General features: G+C 46.8%; 1 protein-coding gene across 2 annotated transcripts in view; it reads right to left on the bottom strand.

Moving 5' to 3' along the window:
* Positions 1 to 18,089, bottom strand: part of DOCK1 (dedicator of cytokinesis 1) — a 525,198-nt gene that overhangs the window by 26,655 nt on the left and 480,454 nt on the right. For both annotated transcript variants that reach the window (XM_068548757.1, XM_068548758.1), the window contains exons 41-46: positions 12,156 to 12,297; positions 11,943 to 12,021; positions 10,320 to 10,404; positions 7,143 to 7,229; positions 4,092 to 4,268; positions 3,000 to 3,083 (exon numbers count right to left, since the gene is read on the bottom strand). In XM_068548757.1, the coding sequence (XP_068404858.1) occupies positions 3,000 to 3,083; positions 4,092 to 4,268; positions 7,143 to 7,229; positions 10,320 to 10,404; positions 11,943 to 12,021; positions 12,156 to 12,297 (654 nt within the window). The remainder of the gene's footprint in view (positions 1 to 2,999; positions 3,084 to 4,091; positions 4,269 to 7,142; positions 7,230 to 10,319; positions 10,405 to 11,942; positions 12,022 to 12,155; positions 12,298 to 18,089) is intronic.

Here is an 18,089-nt window from a genome sequence, read left to right as displayed (position 1 = left end):
CTGAAGCCCATATGCCTAGAGCCCGTGCTCCGCAACAAGAGAAGCCACCGCAATGAGAAGCCCGTGCACCGCAACTAAGAGTAGCCCCTGCTCGCCGCAACTAGAGAAAGCCCACGTGCAGCAACAAAGACCCAACACAGCCAAAAATAATAAATAAAATAAATTAAAAAAAAAAAGAGAAATACGCACGCACCACAGTGGTTTCATGTGAGTCTATACGGATTCATCTTTGGACACACAGCAGGGATGCCCAACAAGACAGCTGCGTGTGGGGAAAGATGGAGCTGTGCCTTTGAGGAAGGGGCTGGCGCTCACTGCTGAGCGCAGACCTAGAAGAGGCCCCAGGCAGCCTGCACCCGACCCCAGCTCCTGCCTGCAAGGGGATTAGCACCTTCTGTTTCAGCAACGGCAACAGCAGAGCCAGGAGCTGCCTGGGACTTAATAACCGACCTTCACAAATGATTTTAGGCATCAGTGATGGAAACTCTGCCAAGGAACCCTTGGGATTCCCTGGAGGAAAACCTCACTTTGCCCTGATGGAGTTTCAGGAAAAAAACCAAACCAAACAAATTAACACAAAACCAGAAGAAAGCATTCCGATAACCCCAAACTTCTTATTTTTAATGACCGTATGACTCAATTACTGATATTAAAAGATGGGTCTTCAAAACATTTGCAAATGAAAGCAAGGTCACAGGTAATGTTTTGAATATGTATTTTTCATCACTCTTTGATTTAATGAAGTGGCTAGAAAACAGATTTTTTTTCCCTGACTTTCCTGTGAGGTACTTTAAAATTCATCCTTTAATATACTTATTAGGGGTGATGACATAGTGCTGACATAAAGTTCTCTCTGGGGAGCAAATTATTTTCCTCTGTAGGGCTTGAAACTCTTAAAATCCAATTTTCTGTAAAAGCTTACAGGAAAAAAAAAAAAAAAATCAATAGAACTTCTGCAGACCAAACTAGTTTTTGTGTAGCAATGGTTTTATAGCCTTCAGTGGAGTTTTGAATTTTGTACCCTTGGTTTTTACAACATCTAAAATGGAATCATTCAGACCTTTAAATTCTCTCCCTCTTTTTTAGTAACGGAGGGAGACTGCCTACCTGAGGCTTACACCTTGTGCAAAGAAACCATCACGGGCAAAAAGTTCCCTTAAATTCAGCTCCCAGGGTGTCTTATCACAGAAGAATTCCAAGGCAAATTGATATCAAATGCCTACGGATTTGTGGCAAAGTCACACCCATTAGGATGGCGGCTATAAAACAAACAAACAAAAAGAAAACCAAAAAATAACAAATGTTGGCGAGGATGAGGTGAAATTGGAACCATCGTGCATGATTATTGGTGGGAATGGAAAATAGTGCAGCTGCTGTGGAAAACAACGTGGTGCTTCCTCAAAAAATTAAAAATAGACTTATATGATCCAACGATCCACTTCTGGGTATATACCCAAAAGAAGTGAAAGCAGGAAACAGAACGGATATTTGTACACCCACGTTCATTATAACATCATTTACAATAGCAAAAGTGGACGCAACCCAAGTGTCCGTCAGCGAATTGAACAGGTAAGTAAAAAGTGGTCTATACAGACAGTGGAATACCATTCAGCCTTAAAAAGGGACAAAATTCTGACACATGTTACAACACAGATGAACCTTAAAAACATTATGCTAAGTGGAACAAGCCCGTCACAAAAGGACAATGTATGATTCCACTTATATGAGGTCCCTAGAATAATCAAATTCATAGAGACAGAAAGTAGGATGGTGCTTTCCAGGGGTGGGGAGGATGGAGAGTTATTGTTTACTGGGTACACAGTGGTTTTGCAAGATGAAAAAGTTCTGGAGATGGATGGTGGTGATGGTTGCACAACGATGGGAACATACTTCATGCCACCGGACTGTGCACGTAAAAATGACTAAGGTGGTACATTTTATGTTACATAAATTTTATCACAGCAATATCCGTATATATTTTATAGATATAAAAGAAATACTTGTAATTAGGCTTGAAACCAAAACTCAGCCCCGCTCCACCCTAACAGGTCACACGGCCCATGTGCTGATGACGAAGCCAGGACGGTGAGGCTCCAGGGGCACTGGTCACAGCCTGGGACCCCTGGGCTAGGGTGGAATGCCGCCCAGGCACAGGGAGACCCTGGCCTCTGCCTTCCTCAGCCCTCTTCCCTCAGCCTGGCGTGTGGGGTGTAGATAAGCAGCACCCTCCTTGCCTCCCACGTGAGAAAAGGAAGCTTAAAGAAGCAAGTTGCCCAAAGTCCAGAGCAAGTAGGCAGAGCTCCCACGGGAACTGGGTCTGGACGTCCCCTCCGCCTCCAGGCTCATGAAAGCTCCAGAAGCCCAGACACATGAACAGGGAACTTCCAATGGAGCCCAGGACACCCTCCAGAGCTGCCCAGCCTTTCCAGACCGTGTCCCGCTAAGGAAAGACTCAGAAGGCCTCAGGAGTACAAACAGAAAAGCCAAAGAATACGCAGAGTTACAGCTGAGGAAACAGAAACGAGGACCCCTTCCCCCGACCCTGACCACCGGCAGGGGGAACAGGAGGGTGGGTGCTCGGCGGTTCCCCATCCCCGCCTCTCACGCCGATGGCATCGGCTCGAGCGCCCTCCCAGGACAGGCTGGGGCCACGGTCTCTAGGGCATCACCGTCCTGACCTTGCCCGTGATGTTCCGTTCTGTCGATACCAGACAAAGATTTTCCAGCAGGCACTGCGCTGACCGAGGGGAGGAAACAGACCAGGCGCATTTGCAAGACAGAACTTTCTAGGTGTTCAAATGCACGACTACAGCCAGGGGTCGAGTTAATCACGGTAGTGGTGAATGGGTTTATCCGGGACACACATGGTCACGGGTGCTCTGGCTGATGTCCAGGGTCCTCCGTGGCGGCTGGCAGGTGTGCCACGGTGGCCCTGGTGGATCTGATCCCAGACTCCACTTTCCCCGCCTCGGGCCCTGCAGCTGCCGCTGGACATTTACCTGCCATGCAATCAGGTCCTTGAGCTTCTCGATCTTTTCATGGGCCTCGGGGTGCTCCTGCAGGTACCGCTCTGTAAAGAAGGCCTGGTGGAGACAGGGAGAGCCACTTAGTACACCGACACACGTTTTTGTACACCAGGTCTGGGGAGAGAGCCGTGTGTGAAACAGACGCACACCACGGCCATCACCCAGCTCATTCCCCCCAGGGTTGGACCCTACCCCAGCAAAACACCCAGTAAGGTCAGCACAACAAATGGACTTCGTTCGCTCACTGTGGCGGCCCCGTCCATGGAGCCCAGCAAAGCCACAGCTGACCCGGGTCGCTCACTTCGCTGGGAGGCAGCTCCCCAGCTGCGCTCGTGCCCCTGACCCCCATCCGGGGTCCGCCCTACAGCTGAAGGCAGCTGGAACAGAGCGTCACCTCTCTGTCCAGGGCAGTTTCGCCTCACAGCCCGCTTTCAGGCAGAGCCCCTTCTGCTTCAGTCTTCACTTTGTCTAGATCAGGGGGCAGCAAACCTTTTCTGTGAAGGGCCTCAACTCTGCCACTGGTGAATCAGGAAAACAGCCACAGACACCACGTAAAAGAATGGCCGTGGCCACGGCCCAAACTTGATTTACAGAATCAGGCGGCAGCTGTAGTGCAGACCCCTTGTCTAGAGCACATCCCATGATCTCCAGCTTCTGCCTGGTCTTACTGAGATATTCTCCAGGGAGACCAGCTGGCTGTCCCCACTGCACCAGCCTCCCATCTATTTTAAATATTCTAAGTCTTCTGTCTTTCACGGAAACTGTATCTTTTGGCCTTTAATGATCCCAGGTCTCTGGACGGTCATGAGGGTCACTCTCTAGAGCTCCATTAGCACAGCCCAGTGGGGGGTGAAGATGAGGGGACAATGCCCAGGCCGGCCGGGCCTGGGGTGCGGTCTTGGCCATCGGGAGCCCGCAGAGGCTGCCTCTGGGCAGCCCGGCCTGGGCTTGGTCACTGCAGAGCTCGCTCAGCGAGACCAGGGTGGTTTCCGGGCTTGGAGACAGGGTTTGGAGACAGTCCGTCCCAGGACAGGGCTGGAGAGAGGAAGCTGGCGTGTCACGTGCCTTTTCGTAATTCGCGAAGCCCCCCATGACGGCGGGGTCCACGATGCCGTTCAGGAGCATGGAGAGGGGGTTGATGGGGAGGCTGGGGTCGTCCAGGTGCTCCTGCACCATGCTGTTTATCTTGTCGTTCGTCAGCTGCATGGTCTCGATGGCGTTCTCCAGGGGGCTGATCTCCACCTGCGTGAGAGGGAGGACGGAATGACGTCGGGCCAGCTGCCGCGTCCCCTGTCCCGCCAGGGCCTCTGCTGATGCCTCTGGCTCCTCGCCAGAGGACACACATCTCCGAGTGGGGCAGGCTTCCTACTCTCCATGCACTTTTCTTCCCAGTGGCTTCTGGGGGCAAGGTCCCTCGTCACCCAGCCAAGAGAAGCCGGGCAAGTTAGGATCTTTATGTGTTTCCGTAGACCTGTCCCCACGTGCAAATGCCAAAGGCACAACGCAAGGTCACCTAGACCTGGGGAATGTGTGTGCACTTGCACGTGTGTATTCGTGTGTGTGTGTGCGCGCATGCGTGCGTATGTACACGTATGGTCGTCCTAGGAAAACACAGCCCTGAGTGGCGCTTGAGCACCGTCTACGTGCTTCACAAAGCAGGCCTTTTAACTATGGCCTTGTTCGTTGCTTGTCTTAAGGAATTTTGAGCAATCTCTCCCTGTCCCTGAGGCAGGAGGTCTGGGTGCTTTGTCCCTGGACTTGCTTGGTTAGGGAAGCGGGGGAGGGGCAGAGAGGTCCTGCCGTGGTCTCCACAGGAGGTCACAAGCCCTCCTAGGAAGGAAGAGCTCCCCCCGCCCGGTGGTCACCACTTCAATTGGACCTCACGGGCCTCCCTTGCAAACCCGCCACTGGTCAGCGGGACCTTCAGAGCAGGAGGCGGGGCGAGCCAGCATGGGCCCACCTCGCCGCCCCTCCTGCACCTCTGCCCACACCGCCAGGGCCCTTCTTTCTCTGTGGCCCCCCGCAGGGCCCGGCGAGGCCCCACCCCGCGCTCCTCTCTGGCTCAGCCCGCAGGTGCCAGGAGGGTGCGTCCGCATTTAAAACAACACCACCACCTTCCCACCAGGCCTGGCTCTAGCAGACCCTAGGCTGGGCCCTGGAGCCACGTCCAAGGGTGACCACAACACATGATAATCTGATGCTTCCCTTCCCCAAGGGCAGTGGGACGGGTCCCCACCTGTGCCGGGGACCCTAGGGTGTCTTCAGCAAATGGCAAAGCAGAGCAGCCTGTTTTCTCCTTCTACAGCCCCTGGGGATTGTCTGAGAGGTAGAGAGGGGGGGTCGGGGGTGCAGAGATGTTCAGAGAACGGAGAGATCCTAGACTGACACCCTCAGTCGTCACTGGCGAGCACCTGCTGGAGAGGTGACCTGATGGAGAGGAGGTAACACGCAAAGGGGTGGCCGACCAGGTGCTGGCTGCTGAGGGTGCCCCCTGCTTGCACGTACACCCCAAACAACACGTACCCTGGGGCCTTTGTTTTCACCCCACACCTGGCTTTATCAGACCCTGGAATGCACCATCCCAGACACATAACTTCGCCAAATGGACTCTCCAGGGCAGAATTCCATTTTGACTGATGGCTAACCCCCTGCCGCTGATCCCGTTTGCCGCAAGAAAGAGCTGTGTCCTAGCTTTATCAAACCAAGAGGGTCAGCTGCTGCCCTCACGGTATCCCGTGCTGGTCTGTTCCAGCGATGGCGGGGCCAGGGGTGCGGACAGCAGGATTATTACAGTCCTGCCATCCTGGGATTATTCAGCCTCCAGCTTTCTTCATTCACTAAAAAGGGCAAGCACAGCCCGTGGCAGAGCCACATCCTTACAGAAAATCAGGGCTCAGCCCTCGCCCCCTCGAGCTGTTAAGCCCCGTCCTCACGCATCCCGGCTGGCTCACGGAATCCCCGATTACAGACGGCTTACGGGAAGAGGCTCATTAGGAGGATAGGAGTGGTGTCTGTTTATGGAAGGGTCTCCTGTCCTGTGCTCTCCCACATGTACATCACCAGCTCCAAATGGTGCCAGCGAAGGCTTGCATTTCTGCCAGCTGCCACGTCTCCTGAGCCTTCCAGAGGTCAGGGCCCGCCTGGGTGCTAGGGGGGGGACAGAGTGGGGTCTCTGGGGACACAGGAAGTGGAGGCGCCCTCCGGGGGTGGGGAGGTCGGCACAGAGCCCTAGGGCTTCAGAGCAGGAGGCGGGGGCACTGGAGGTGGGGATGGGAGGCAGCTGACCACAGGCATGCTCAGGGAGAGGCCCAGAGCTCAACTGGCGTGGACGAAGGTCAGGAGTGGAAGCAAGGCTGGGAAGACAGGCGCCAGCCACGTCCTAGGGCAGAAGCAGGTGTTTCCAAGGGGACTCATGGTAAACTGAACAGTGGGCACCAACCCTCTGGTTAAGATCCTGCCAGGTGAAAACCAAAGGCATTGAGACACATGACAAAGCACACATATTCCAATCAGACCTTGTTATACTGGCAATGGTCACGCTGCTGCTGCTATACCTTCAGTAAGAACCTTCTGCCCAACTCTGGCTCCTGTGATTGGAACTGTCCGATAGCTCAGCACCAACGCAAAGTTTAGCTAATGAGATGCGGGTCACTATTTCTTTAAGAAGTGCGAGTGAGGGGTATATTCTCAAGCTCTTTTTACTTGAAAACGAGCAAGTACTATTAATCAAGTTGTTTCTCATGTAAATGGCAATAAAACCATCAGGAAGAAAGATCTTAAAAAGCATATGTAAATTGGAATTTGTCAAACTTCTCATTTCGGTAACAGAAAGAACTGTCAAAACAGCACAGTGAAGACTAGATTTAAATATTTTGTAAGAAGAAATGAAATCTTAGTTCTGGTTTCTTTCTACGCTAGAGGAGGTTGTGATTACACGGCATTTCCACCGCAGTACCCGTGGACGGGGAGAGGGATTCTGGGTTAAGCCTGATGTGGGGTCCGAAGCATGCCTGCCGGCCACGGTGACCAGGTGACATGCCTGGGGAAGAGGCCATGTCAGACCTCAGACCGTAGAAGAGGGGGTGATGGGCAGTTCCTCCTGCGGGGTGTGCTTACCATGAAAACAGATTTGACCTCAAACCACCTTAAAATGCCAGGCAATTTATATGCAGTCGTGTATATGGTCCTTTCGATCCACATATTCTGCAAAGGGAACACACACAGGACACTTGTTAGGAGAAGGATGTTGCAGGTAGATGACAGCTTCTGTCCTCACGGGGATTTGCAAGGGTCTGGGAGGCAAGGTCACCAGCCGCCCGGGGAACACCTCACAGGCCATGTTCTGCTGAATTACCAGACTGTTACACAGGACACCGCGGCCCCCTGTTCCCTGGCCAACGGTGCCCGTTTCCCTAGCATTTGGCCAAGAAAATACAATCGAAGGGGAGAATTATATACGTCCACACGAGGGAGGTTCCCTCTGAGCAAACAGATTTTTGGAAAGGCTCCAATGAGCTTTACGTTAGCCTTACTTAGCGTTCAAAAGAAACCTGAAGATGAAAATCCACTGAGGAAGACTGGGGTTCATAAAAGTGACCTCTCAACATTCTAATAAAATCAGTCAGTACTTTAATGATGAATTTTTTTCTTTTTTTGGCCTAACATATATATTTACATCAGAAAATGAAGATATGGAAATAGAAGGCAGAAAAATCACTCAGTACCTAAAGATGACAACCTAACCTTTCACTATCTGGGGTTCAAGGCTTCTTCCTAGGCATTAACAAGTGTGTATATGTGTATTTTCAGTGAAAACGTATTCTTCCTAAGATGGTATAGTACATATAGTGGGAAGTTGTTTAAAGCCAATAAATGTAACTCCACCCCTCTTTAATGGTTGCACAGAACTCCGCTGCAGGGGTGAACCATAACCCTTTCATCCCACCCCCTACTGCGGGATGTCTAGCTGGTAGCAGCCTTTGCCTGGTAAACCTCCCAGTAACAGAGAATCACTGAGCAGTCTGAGTCTGTCCATAGTGATCCAGATATAAAAAGATGGCGTAGTGGATTGTCAACATTTCCAGAAAACCGGCTGGAATTCAGAAAGCATTTTCTCCAAACCTCAGATTCCAGGCTGGGAGAGGGGAAGGACCTGGCCGAGGCCCCAGGGACACAGGCCAAGGCTCCTGCCACCCCCAGGGGCTGCTGGCTCAGGCACCGGCCTGGAAACTGCAGGCTGCACTGCTCCCCAACTCCAGCATCCCTGGCGGCGGTGCGGGGGCGGGGGGGGGGGGGGAGGGCTTCGGGTTCCACGTTGACCCTGTCTCTGGCTCCCTCCTCCTTGCCGGCTCTGGGTTTCAGAACTTCATGCGTGGCCAGGTTTGGAGACACCAAGCTGCTCTGAGCTCCCGGGCTGGCCTGGCAGGGCAGCTTTCCCAGCACCCAGGCCCTGGGAGCCAGGCTCCCTGCAGCAGGCCCCAGCCCGGCCTCCCATTACCACCCAACCCCCTGCGCTTATCTGGAAGCCTGGGGCTTTGTCAAGCATGTGAAGGACTAAATCCCGTGGCTTCTGAAAGCCTCATCTGTGTGTGAGAACCTAACGGGGCCATTAGGGGATTTCTGGGCCATTTAGAAACAGCCCAGCCTCTAAGGTTTAGCGCAGCTCCGGCGTCAGGAGCCGTGCTTATTCTTAGCTCTGCCTCAAATGGCTGCGCAACTGTCGGCAATTTGCTCAACCTCCTTGTGTCTCTTCCTTCACAGTATAAGAACCTACATCGCCGCGAGACGTGAGAGGCCTGAGGGAAATTCAAGAACTGCCCGTACACCCTGCAGCCAGGGTGCTACATAAATGACAGAGTGATTGCTGTGATGACCAGAGCAGAGACGGCTCCGAAAGCCCAGCCCCGGTGTGGGTGTCTGGATGGGGCCTTGCCTCTCTCACCACTGCAGACGCTGCCACAGTGCAATCAGTCACCAAACAGGTTCAGGATGCCACACTAACCAAGAAATAGGGCTTTGGTTTTGAAAGAGCCAGTGACGAAACTGGGGACAGCCTTAGAATTTCCCGACTCCAAGATCCTAGTTGACACATAGGAAACTGGGCTCGGGAAGGGCAGGGCCTTTCAGGGGCTGTGACTGGAGACTCACAGACATCACCCTGGGGATCAAAAGATTATAGGAAACAGGGCTTCGAAGGGAGGGTGGGTGGAAGGCAGCTTTGCTGAAAGTGCTCTGGGCTTCCCTTTGGGCCAGCAGCATGGTGCTAATTCAACTTTGACCCCCTGCACCCCCAGAGACCTGCAGACAAGGTCCCCGCCAGGGGTCCTTGGGGCTAATGCCACCTTGAAATAGGGGCCTATCTAGGGATTTCCAGAGGAGGTTTTTCAGGGCAGGAGAAGAGAGAAACGTTAACATTAAAAATAAATAAATAAATAAATAAATAAATAAAACTATGCTTTCAACATACAGTTTTGAGGGCATTAGCCCACTGTGGCCCCCTTTGCCTGGTAAAGCAATAAAGTTATTCTTTTCTACTTCAAAGAAATAAATTGATTCATTAATTAAAAAATAAAAAAGCCATGCTTTATTTCATGCCTTTCGGAAATGGAATCCACTAAACCAGTTGTATGTATATTTTTTAAAAGGTTGCAGGAATCTGTGTTAACATTTCTATGACTCTAATGCGGTGCCTCCAACAAGGCACAGACGTTTAGCAATGTGTAGAAACATTTGTGATTCACTGTCACAACCGGGGAGGCTCTAGCTGGCACCTAGTGGGTAGAGGTCCGGAATGCTGCTCAACATCCAACGAGGCCTGTTATTCAGCTGTGCCCGCGGGGACCCTGTTCCAGCGTATTGTGCCACAGTGAAGTTCAGGTGTGGGCACTGGATAGTGAGCCCAACTCACCTCCTGACTGCTTGTCCCCTGCAGAGAGCCATGTAAGCACTCGGCACCTCCGAGAGCTTATTTATAACTGAGACACCAGCACCTGCTCCAGGACCCGGGGCGCAGAGGAAGACTCAGATACACGCAGGAGGGAAGCAAGTGTGCTCCGAGCACGGAAACACTCTCAAAGCACTAGTTACCTTCTTACAGTATCACAAGCACCTTAGTGATACTGTTTGTGAAATGGTCTTCATTTCACTAAATTTGAATGGGTGATATGCTAGGATCTCTGCACACAATACACAAAGGCATTCAATCCTGCACTGCGGGAGCCTTTGAGAACACACTTTTCCATGCGCAGTTTTGTTAGTGGTGACATGAGTTTGGGGGTGGTTTTTTTTTTTTACCGCAAATTCGTTGTCTGGGTTTTTCTCTCCCTTGCGGATCGGACGAGAATATTCAAATCGCTGGACCTCGTTTACTCTGTAAAAACTGTACAGAGATAGAGAAATCATTAGACATTTAACCAGAAAAGCAGCCGATTTGCTTTTAGACACAGGATCCGGTCTCCCTATAGGTCACTGCATCCCTTAAAACATCTCCAGCCTTGACCTGGAGCGATAGCTGGGCTTTCTTTCCCCGCCAGCCTCAGAAGAGAGACGTTGGCAGGTGGAAAAATTACCTTGAATTTTTGCCTCTTCCCTGTCCCTGACAACGCTCAAGGGAGAAGAGATGCTGAGTGAGAGTGAAACCGGCAAAAACAGAAAAGGTGAAGCAAAGGAGAGGGGAAAAAGGCCTTCATTCTCCATTTATGCGTTTATTATTTAAAATTTGAATTCATAATTCAACAATTAATTTATTAAATAGTTTAATCTAATAAGTTATTAAAAATTTAAAAATATGTCTTATTTTTTAAAAGGTCTTGCATACTTTAACTTCAGATCTACAAAAGGCAGATTTGGCAACCACCAAGGGTGGCATATATTAAGATGGAGACTGTACCTTCCTCCCCTGGGGAGGGGGTGGGTTTCACGCATATCCCAGAGGCAGGCTGGGAGGCTCACTCACCCCCCTGCACTGAAACACAGGTGGGCACCCCACATCAAAGGGAAATATCTGAGCATACACTACAGTTCACTAGTGCTTAATGCCTCTCTGAGAAAAAAATGTTGCAAAACTTAAAATCTAAGCCTTATGAAAGCGATCATCCATCAGTAAACCAAGTCCTGGTTTATTTCCCATGTTTGCTGATGAAAGGTTAAAGAAATGGTAGTGAATTTTGCAGAAGAACCCAATCCACCAAACTTCAGGATATAAAATAAGCAGAATCTGAGCATTATTAGGCCATCAAAGAGGTTAGTTGTTTTTCACCAGTACATGGATCAAATAGAAAAGAAAATTCTTCCTATCAAAGAGACACCTAGTGTAGGTGTTTCTACACCACTGCTAAGTCAGGGGCAATTCAATGTAGATGCATAAAATCTCACTCAGATTTGGACAGTGGGCCTGTGAGTTTTAAAATCCACCTCCAAATCCCATATTATGTAATCACCCTGTTGTAGGGGTGAAGGCTTCTTCTCATCCCCCACCTGGTTCTCCATCACGAGCACATGTCTGAATCCCTATTCCTGCCTTCTGGGATCCAAATGCTCAGGCCACACCACAGGCACATAGACTCATATCTGTGGGGTGAGGGGCAGGGCCTGAGCCCTGGAGAAAAGGTCTACAGGGGGTCTCTCACCTGGTGGCTCAAAAGGAGCCCAGAGTACCCCTTCCTTCCCCTGACTTCCCCTGTCTCCCAATCTCGGATATAAGGAACAGCCTTGCACCCTCCCGGGGCACACTTGTTCACATCTTCCTTCCCCCTTCTTTGATGCTGAACGTGATTAGCTTCCCTTGCTTTTCGAAGTAAACAGAAAGAGCATCTGAAAAGTTAATCAAAGGCTGACATCCACCCTCTGAGACGTGAAATTATGAAGCGATCTGAGTACGCCTCTCACCACCCTCATGTTGGGTAAGGAAAATGTTACCTTACAATCTGCTCTGACACGGGCCTGTGAAATTTAGGGGGCAAATCGAGTTTGGGCTTTACTGTGAAGCACTGAATATCTGAAGGTCAAAGGGGTTAAGGACCATAAGGCAGAGTGGTCATCAGCCAGGAGCAAGGTCCCACGTACACCCAACCACCCAACCAAACAACATCGCCATCGTTTTATATCCGACACGGTTGTCTGAAAGGATACACTGGCCAGCAGAGTTTTTAATATCGTCGCCTGGTGGAGATGTTGTCTTCATTTTCTCAGCATTTGGAAACTGAGTTAATAGCCGAGCTTCAAAATCTTCCCTGCGTTCATACTCCTTCCCTCGGTAAATGAAAACTTTCCCCTGGAAACAATGACATTCATTAAATAACACCCCAGGGGAAGGGCCAGGAAAAGTTCACACATAAAGGCATCGGTCTTCAAAATGGGCTTGACAGTTTTTTTTTAAATGTCACTGAATTGAAGAACAGCTTGTAATTGCGGTGATCTTACTAATCAAGAACACAGGAAGAGAAGCCAGGTAAGTTAATACGGTTTAAGAAGCACTAAAGATGATGTTACTGAAGTCTGGTAGTATATTTCAGTCTTAACAGTAGCAATCAATTTACAAAACCATGAGAAACCAAGTGAGTGATTGAAGCCCACACACTAGTGGGCATGAAATGGTCAGACAGGGTAAAGGCACCAAGGCAAGTGGAGGAGAATGGTGTCCGTATCGTCTCCCCCCGCACCCCAGGTAGGCCCTAATTAAATAGTTTCCATCCTGCCAGAAAAATTCAAGGGAGAGATAGCCTCATCCACCAGAGGGCAGACAGCACAAGCAAGAAGAACTACAATCCTGCAGCCTGTGGAACAAAAACCACATTCACAGAAAGACAGACAAGATGAAAAGGCAGAGGGCTATGTACCAGATGAAGGAACAAGATAAAACCAGAAAAACAACTAAATGAAGTGGAGATAGGCAACCTTCCAGAAAAAGAATTCAGAATAATAATAGTGAAGATGATCCAGGACCTCAGAAAAAGAATGGAGGCAAAGATGGAGAAGATGCAAGAAATGTTTAACAAAGATCTAGAAGAATTAAAGAACAAACAAACAGAGATGAACAACACAGTAACTGAAATGAAAAATACACTAGAAGGAAACAATAGCAGAATAACTGAGGCAGAAGAACGGATAAATGACCTGGAAGACAGAATGGTGGAATTCACTGCTGCGGAACAGAATAAAGAAAAAAGAATGAAAAGAAATGCAGACACCCTAAGAGACCTCTGGGACAACATTAAACGCAACAACATTCACATTATAGGGGTCCCAGAAGGAGAAGAGAGAGAGAAAGGACCCGAGAAAATATTTGAAGAGATTATAGTCAAAAACTTCCCTAACATGGAAAGGAAATAGCCACCCAAGTCCAGGAAGCGCAGAGAGTCCCAGGCAGGATAAACCCAAGGAGAAACACGCTGAGACACATAGTAATCAAACGGACAAAAATTAAAGACAAAGAAAAATTACTGAAAGCAACAAGAGAAAAATAACAAATAATATACAAGGGAACTCCCATAAGGTTAACAGCTGATTTCTCAGCAGAAACCCTACAAGCCAGAAGGGAGTGTCATGACATATTTCAAGTGATGAAAGGGAAGAACCTACAACCAAGATTACTCTACCCAGCAAGGATCTCATTCAGATTCCAAGGAGAAATCAAAAGCTTTACAGACAAGCAAAAGCTAAGAGAATTCAGCACCACCTAATCAGCTCTACAACAAATACTAAAGGAACTTCTCCAAGTGGGAAACACAAGAGAAGAAAAGGACCTACAAAAACAAACCCAAAACAATTAAGAAAATGGTAACAGGAACATACATATTGATAATTACCTTAAACGTGAATGGATTAAATGCTCCAACCAAAAGACACAGGCTTGCTGAATGGATACAAAAACAAGACCCATATATATGCTGTCTACAAGAAACCCACTTCAGACCTAGGGACACATACAGACTGAGAGTGAGGAGATGGAAAAAGATATTCCATGCAAATGGAAATCAAAAGAAAGCTGGAGTAGCAATACTCATATCAGATAAAATAAACTTTAAAATAAAGAATGTTACAAGAGACAAGGAAGGACACTACAAAATGATCAAGTGATCAAACCAAGAAGAAGATATAACAATTATAAATATATATGTGCTGAACATAGGAGCACCTAAGTACATAAGGCAACTGCTAACAGCTATAAAAGAGGAAATCGACAGTAACACAATAATAGTGGGGGCCTTTAACACCTCACTTACACCAATGGACAGATCATCCAAACAGAAAATTAATAAGGAAACACAAGCTTTAAATGACACAATAGACCAGATATATTTAATTGATATTCATAGGACATTCCATCCAAAAACAGCAGATGACACTTTCTTCTTAAGTGCGCATGGAACATTCTCCAGGATAGATCACATCTTGGGTCACAAATCAAGCCTCAGTAAATTTAAGAAAATTGAAATCATATCAAGCATCTTTTCTGACCACAACGCTATGAGATGAGAAATGAATTACAGGGAAAAAAACGTAAAAACCACGAACACCTGGAGGCTAAACAAGATGTTACTAAATAACCAAGAGATCACTGAAGAAATCAAAGAGGAAATCAACAAATACCTAGAGACAAATGACAATGAAAACACAACGATCCAAAACCTATGGGATGCAGCAAAAGCAGTGCTAAGAGGGAACTTTATAGCTATACAAGCCTACCTCAAGAAACAAGAAAAATCTCAAGTAAACAATCTAACCTTACACCTAAAGGAACTAGAGAAAGAAGAACAAACAAAACCCCAAAGTTAGCAGAAGGAAAGAAATCATAAAGATCAGAGCAGAAATAAATGAAATAGAAACAAAGAAAACAATAGCAAAGATTAATAAAACTAAAAGCAGGTTCTTTGAGAAGATAAACAAAATTGATAAACCATTAGCCAGACTCATCAAGAAAAAGAGGGAGAGGACTCAAGTCAATAAAATTAGAAATGAAAAAGAAGAAGTTACAACAGACACCGCAGAAATACAAAGCATCCTAAGACACTACTACAAGAAACTCTATGCCAATAAAATGGACAATCTGGAAGAGATGGACAAATTCTTAGAAAGGTATAACCTTCCAAGACTGAGCCTGGAAGAAACAGAAAATATGAACAGACCAATCACAAGTAATGAAATTGAAGCTGTGATTAGACATCTTCCAACAAACAAAAGTCCAGGACCAGATGGCTTCACAGGTAAATTCTATCAAACATTTAGAGAAGAGCTAACACCCATCCTTCTCAAACTCTTCCAAAAAATTGCAGAGGAAGGAACACTCCCAAACTCATTCTATGAGGTCACTATCACCCTGACACCAAAACCAGACAAAGGTACTACAAAAAAAGCAAATTACAGACCAATATCACTGCTGAATATAGATGCAAAAATCCTCTACAAAACGCTAGCAAACAGAATCCAACAACACATTAAAAGGATGATACACCATGATCAAATGGGATTTATCCCAGGGAGGCAAGGATTCTTCAATATATGCAAATCAATCATTGTGATACACCATATTAACAAATTGAAGAAGAAAAACCATATGATCATGTCAATAGATGCAGAAAAAGCTTCTGACAAAATTCAACACCCATTTATGATAAAAACTCTCCAGAAAGTGGGCATAGAGGGAACCTACCTCAACATAATAAAGGCCATATATGACAAACCCACAGCAAACATCATTCTCAATGGTGAAAAACTGAAAGCATTTCCACTAAGATAAAGAACAAGACGAGGATGTCCAGTCTCACCACTATTATTCAACATACTTTTGGAAGTCCTAGCCATGGCAATCAGAGAAGAAAAAGAAATAAAAGGAATACAAATTGGAAAAGAAGAGGTAAAACTGTCACTGCTTGCAGATGACATGACACTATACATAGAGAATCCTAAAGATGCCACCAGAAAACTACTAGAGCTAATCAATGAATTTGGTAAAGTTGCAGGATACAAAATTAATGCACAGAAATCTCTTGCATTCCTATACAACAACAATGAAAAATCTGAAAGAGAAATTAAGGAAACACTCCCATTTACCACTGCAGCAAAAAGAATAAAATACCTAGGAAAAAACCTACCTAAGGAGACAAAAGACCTGTATGCAGAAAACTATAAGACACTGATGAAAGAAATGAAAGATGATACCAACAGATGGAGAGATATACCACGTTCTTGGATTGGAAGAATCAATATTGTGAAAATGACTACACGACCCAAAGCAATCTACAGATCTAACGCAATCGCTATCAAAAGACCAATGGCATTTTTTACAGAACTATAACAAAAAATCTCAAAATTTGTATGGAGACACAAAAGACCCAGAATAGTCAAGGCAGTCTTGAGGGAAAAAAGTGGAGCTGGAGGAATCAGACTCCCTGACTTCAGACTATACGACAAAGCTACAGTAATCAAGACAATATGGTACTGGCACAAAAACAGAAATATAGATCAATGGAACAAGACAGAAAGCCCAGAGATAATCCCACACACCTATGGTCAACTAATCTATGACAAACGAGGCAAGGATATACAATGGAGAAAAGACAGTCTCTTCAATAAGTGGTGCTGGGAAAACTGGACAGCTACATGTAAAAGAATGAAATCAGAACACTCCCTAACACCGTACACAAAAATAAACTCAAAATGGATTCGAGACCTAAATGTAAGACCGGACACTATAAAACTCTTAGAGGAAAACATAGGAAGGACACTCTTTGACATAAATCACAGCAAGATCTTTTTTGATCCACCTCCTAGAGTAATGGAAATAAAAACAAAAATAAACAAATGGGACCGAATGAAACTTCAAAGCTTTTGCACAGCAAAGGAAACCATAAACAAGACGAAAAGACAACCCTCAGAATGGGAGAAAATATTTGCAAATGAATCAACGGACAAAGGATTAATCTCCAAAATATATAAACAGCTCATGCAGCTCAATATTAAAAAAACAAACAACCCAATCCAAAAATGGGCAGAAGAGCTAAATAGAAATTTCTCCAAAGAAGACATAGAGATGGCCAAGAAGCACATGAAAAGCTGCTCAACATCACTAAGTATTAGAGAAATGCAAATCAAAACTACAGTGAGGTATCACCTCACACCAGTTAGAATGGGCATCATCAGAAAATCTACAAACAACAAATGCTGGAGAGGGTGTGGAGAAAAGGGAACCCTCTTGCACTGTTGGTGGGAATGTAAATTGATACAGCCACTATGGAGAACAGTATGGAGGTTCCTTAAAAAACTAAACATAGAACTATCATACGACCCAGCAATCCCACTACTGGGCATATACCCAGAGAAAACCATAATTCAAAAAGACACATGCACCCCAATGTTCATTGCAGCACTATTTACAATAACCAGGTCATGGATGCAACCTAAATGCCCATCGACAGACGAATGGATAAAGAAGATGTGGTACATACATAGAATGGAATATTACTCAGCCATAAAAAGGAACGAAATTGGGTCATTTGTAGAGACGTGGATGGATCTAGAGACTGTCATACAGACTGAAGTAAGTCAGAAAGAGAAAAACAAATATCGTATACTAACGCATATATGTGGACCCTAGAAAAATGGTACAGATGAACCAGTTTGCAGGGCAGAAAGTGAGACACAGATGTAGAGAACAAACATGTGGACACCAAGGGGGGAAAGTGGCAGGGGTGGTGGTGGTGGGATGAATTGGGAGATTGGGACTGACATGTATACACTAATATGTATGAAATGAATAACTAATAAGAACCTGCTGTATAAAAAAATAAATAAAATAAAATTCAAAAATTCAAAATAAATTAGAAAAAAAAAGAATTCAAGAGAGCATGAGATTAAGGTGGGGCCTCAGAGCCTGAGCTCGACTTTCCAAGCTGGCTCCTATAGGTCACAGCCAAGGGCTGAGCAGAACCAGAGCGAAGAGGGTCCAGACCAAAGCAGAGGGAGCCAAGGCTCCTGGCCTCCCCTGGTGCTGAGAGGGCGGAGGTGGTGGCCGGACTCCCCTCGTGGAACGTTTGGAGTTGTCGTGTGCACAACGAGCCATCAACG

Source organism: Eschrichtius robustus, chromosome 7, assembly GCF_028021215.1.
Source record: "Eschrichtius robustus isolate mEscRob2 chromosome 7, mEscRob2.pri, whole genome shotgun sequence".
Lineage (NCBI taxonomy): Eukaryota > Metazoa > Chordata > Mammalia > Artiodactyla > Eschrichtiidae > Eschrichtius > Eschrichtius robustus.
The sequence above is the reverse complement of the archived record's forward strand: the minus strand, read 5'-3'. Positions and strand labels throughout refer to the sequence as shown.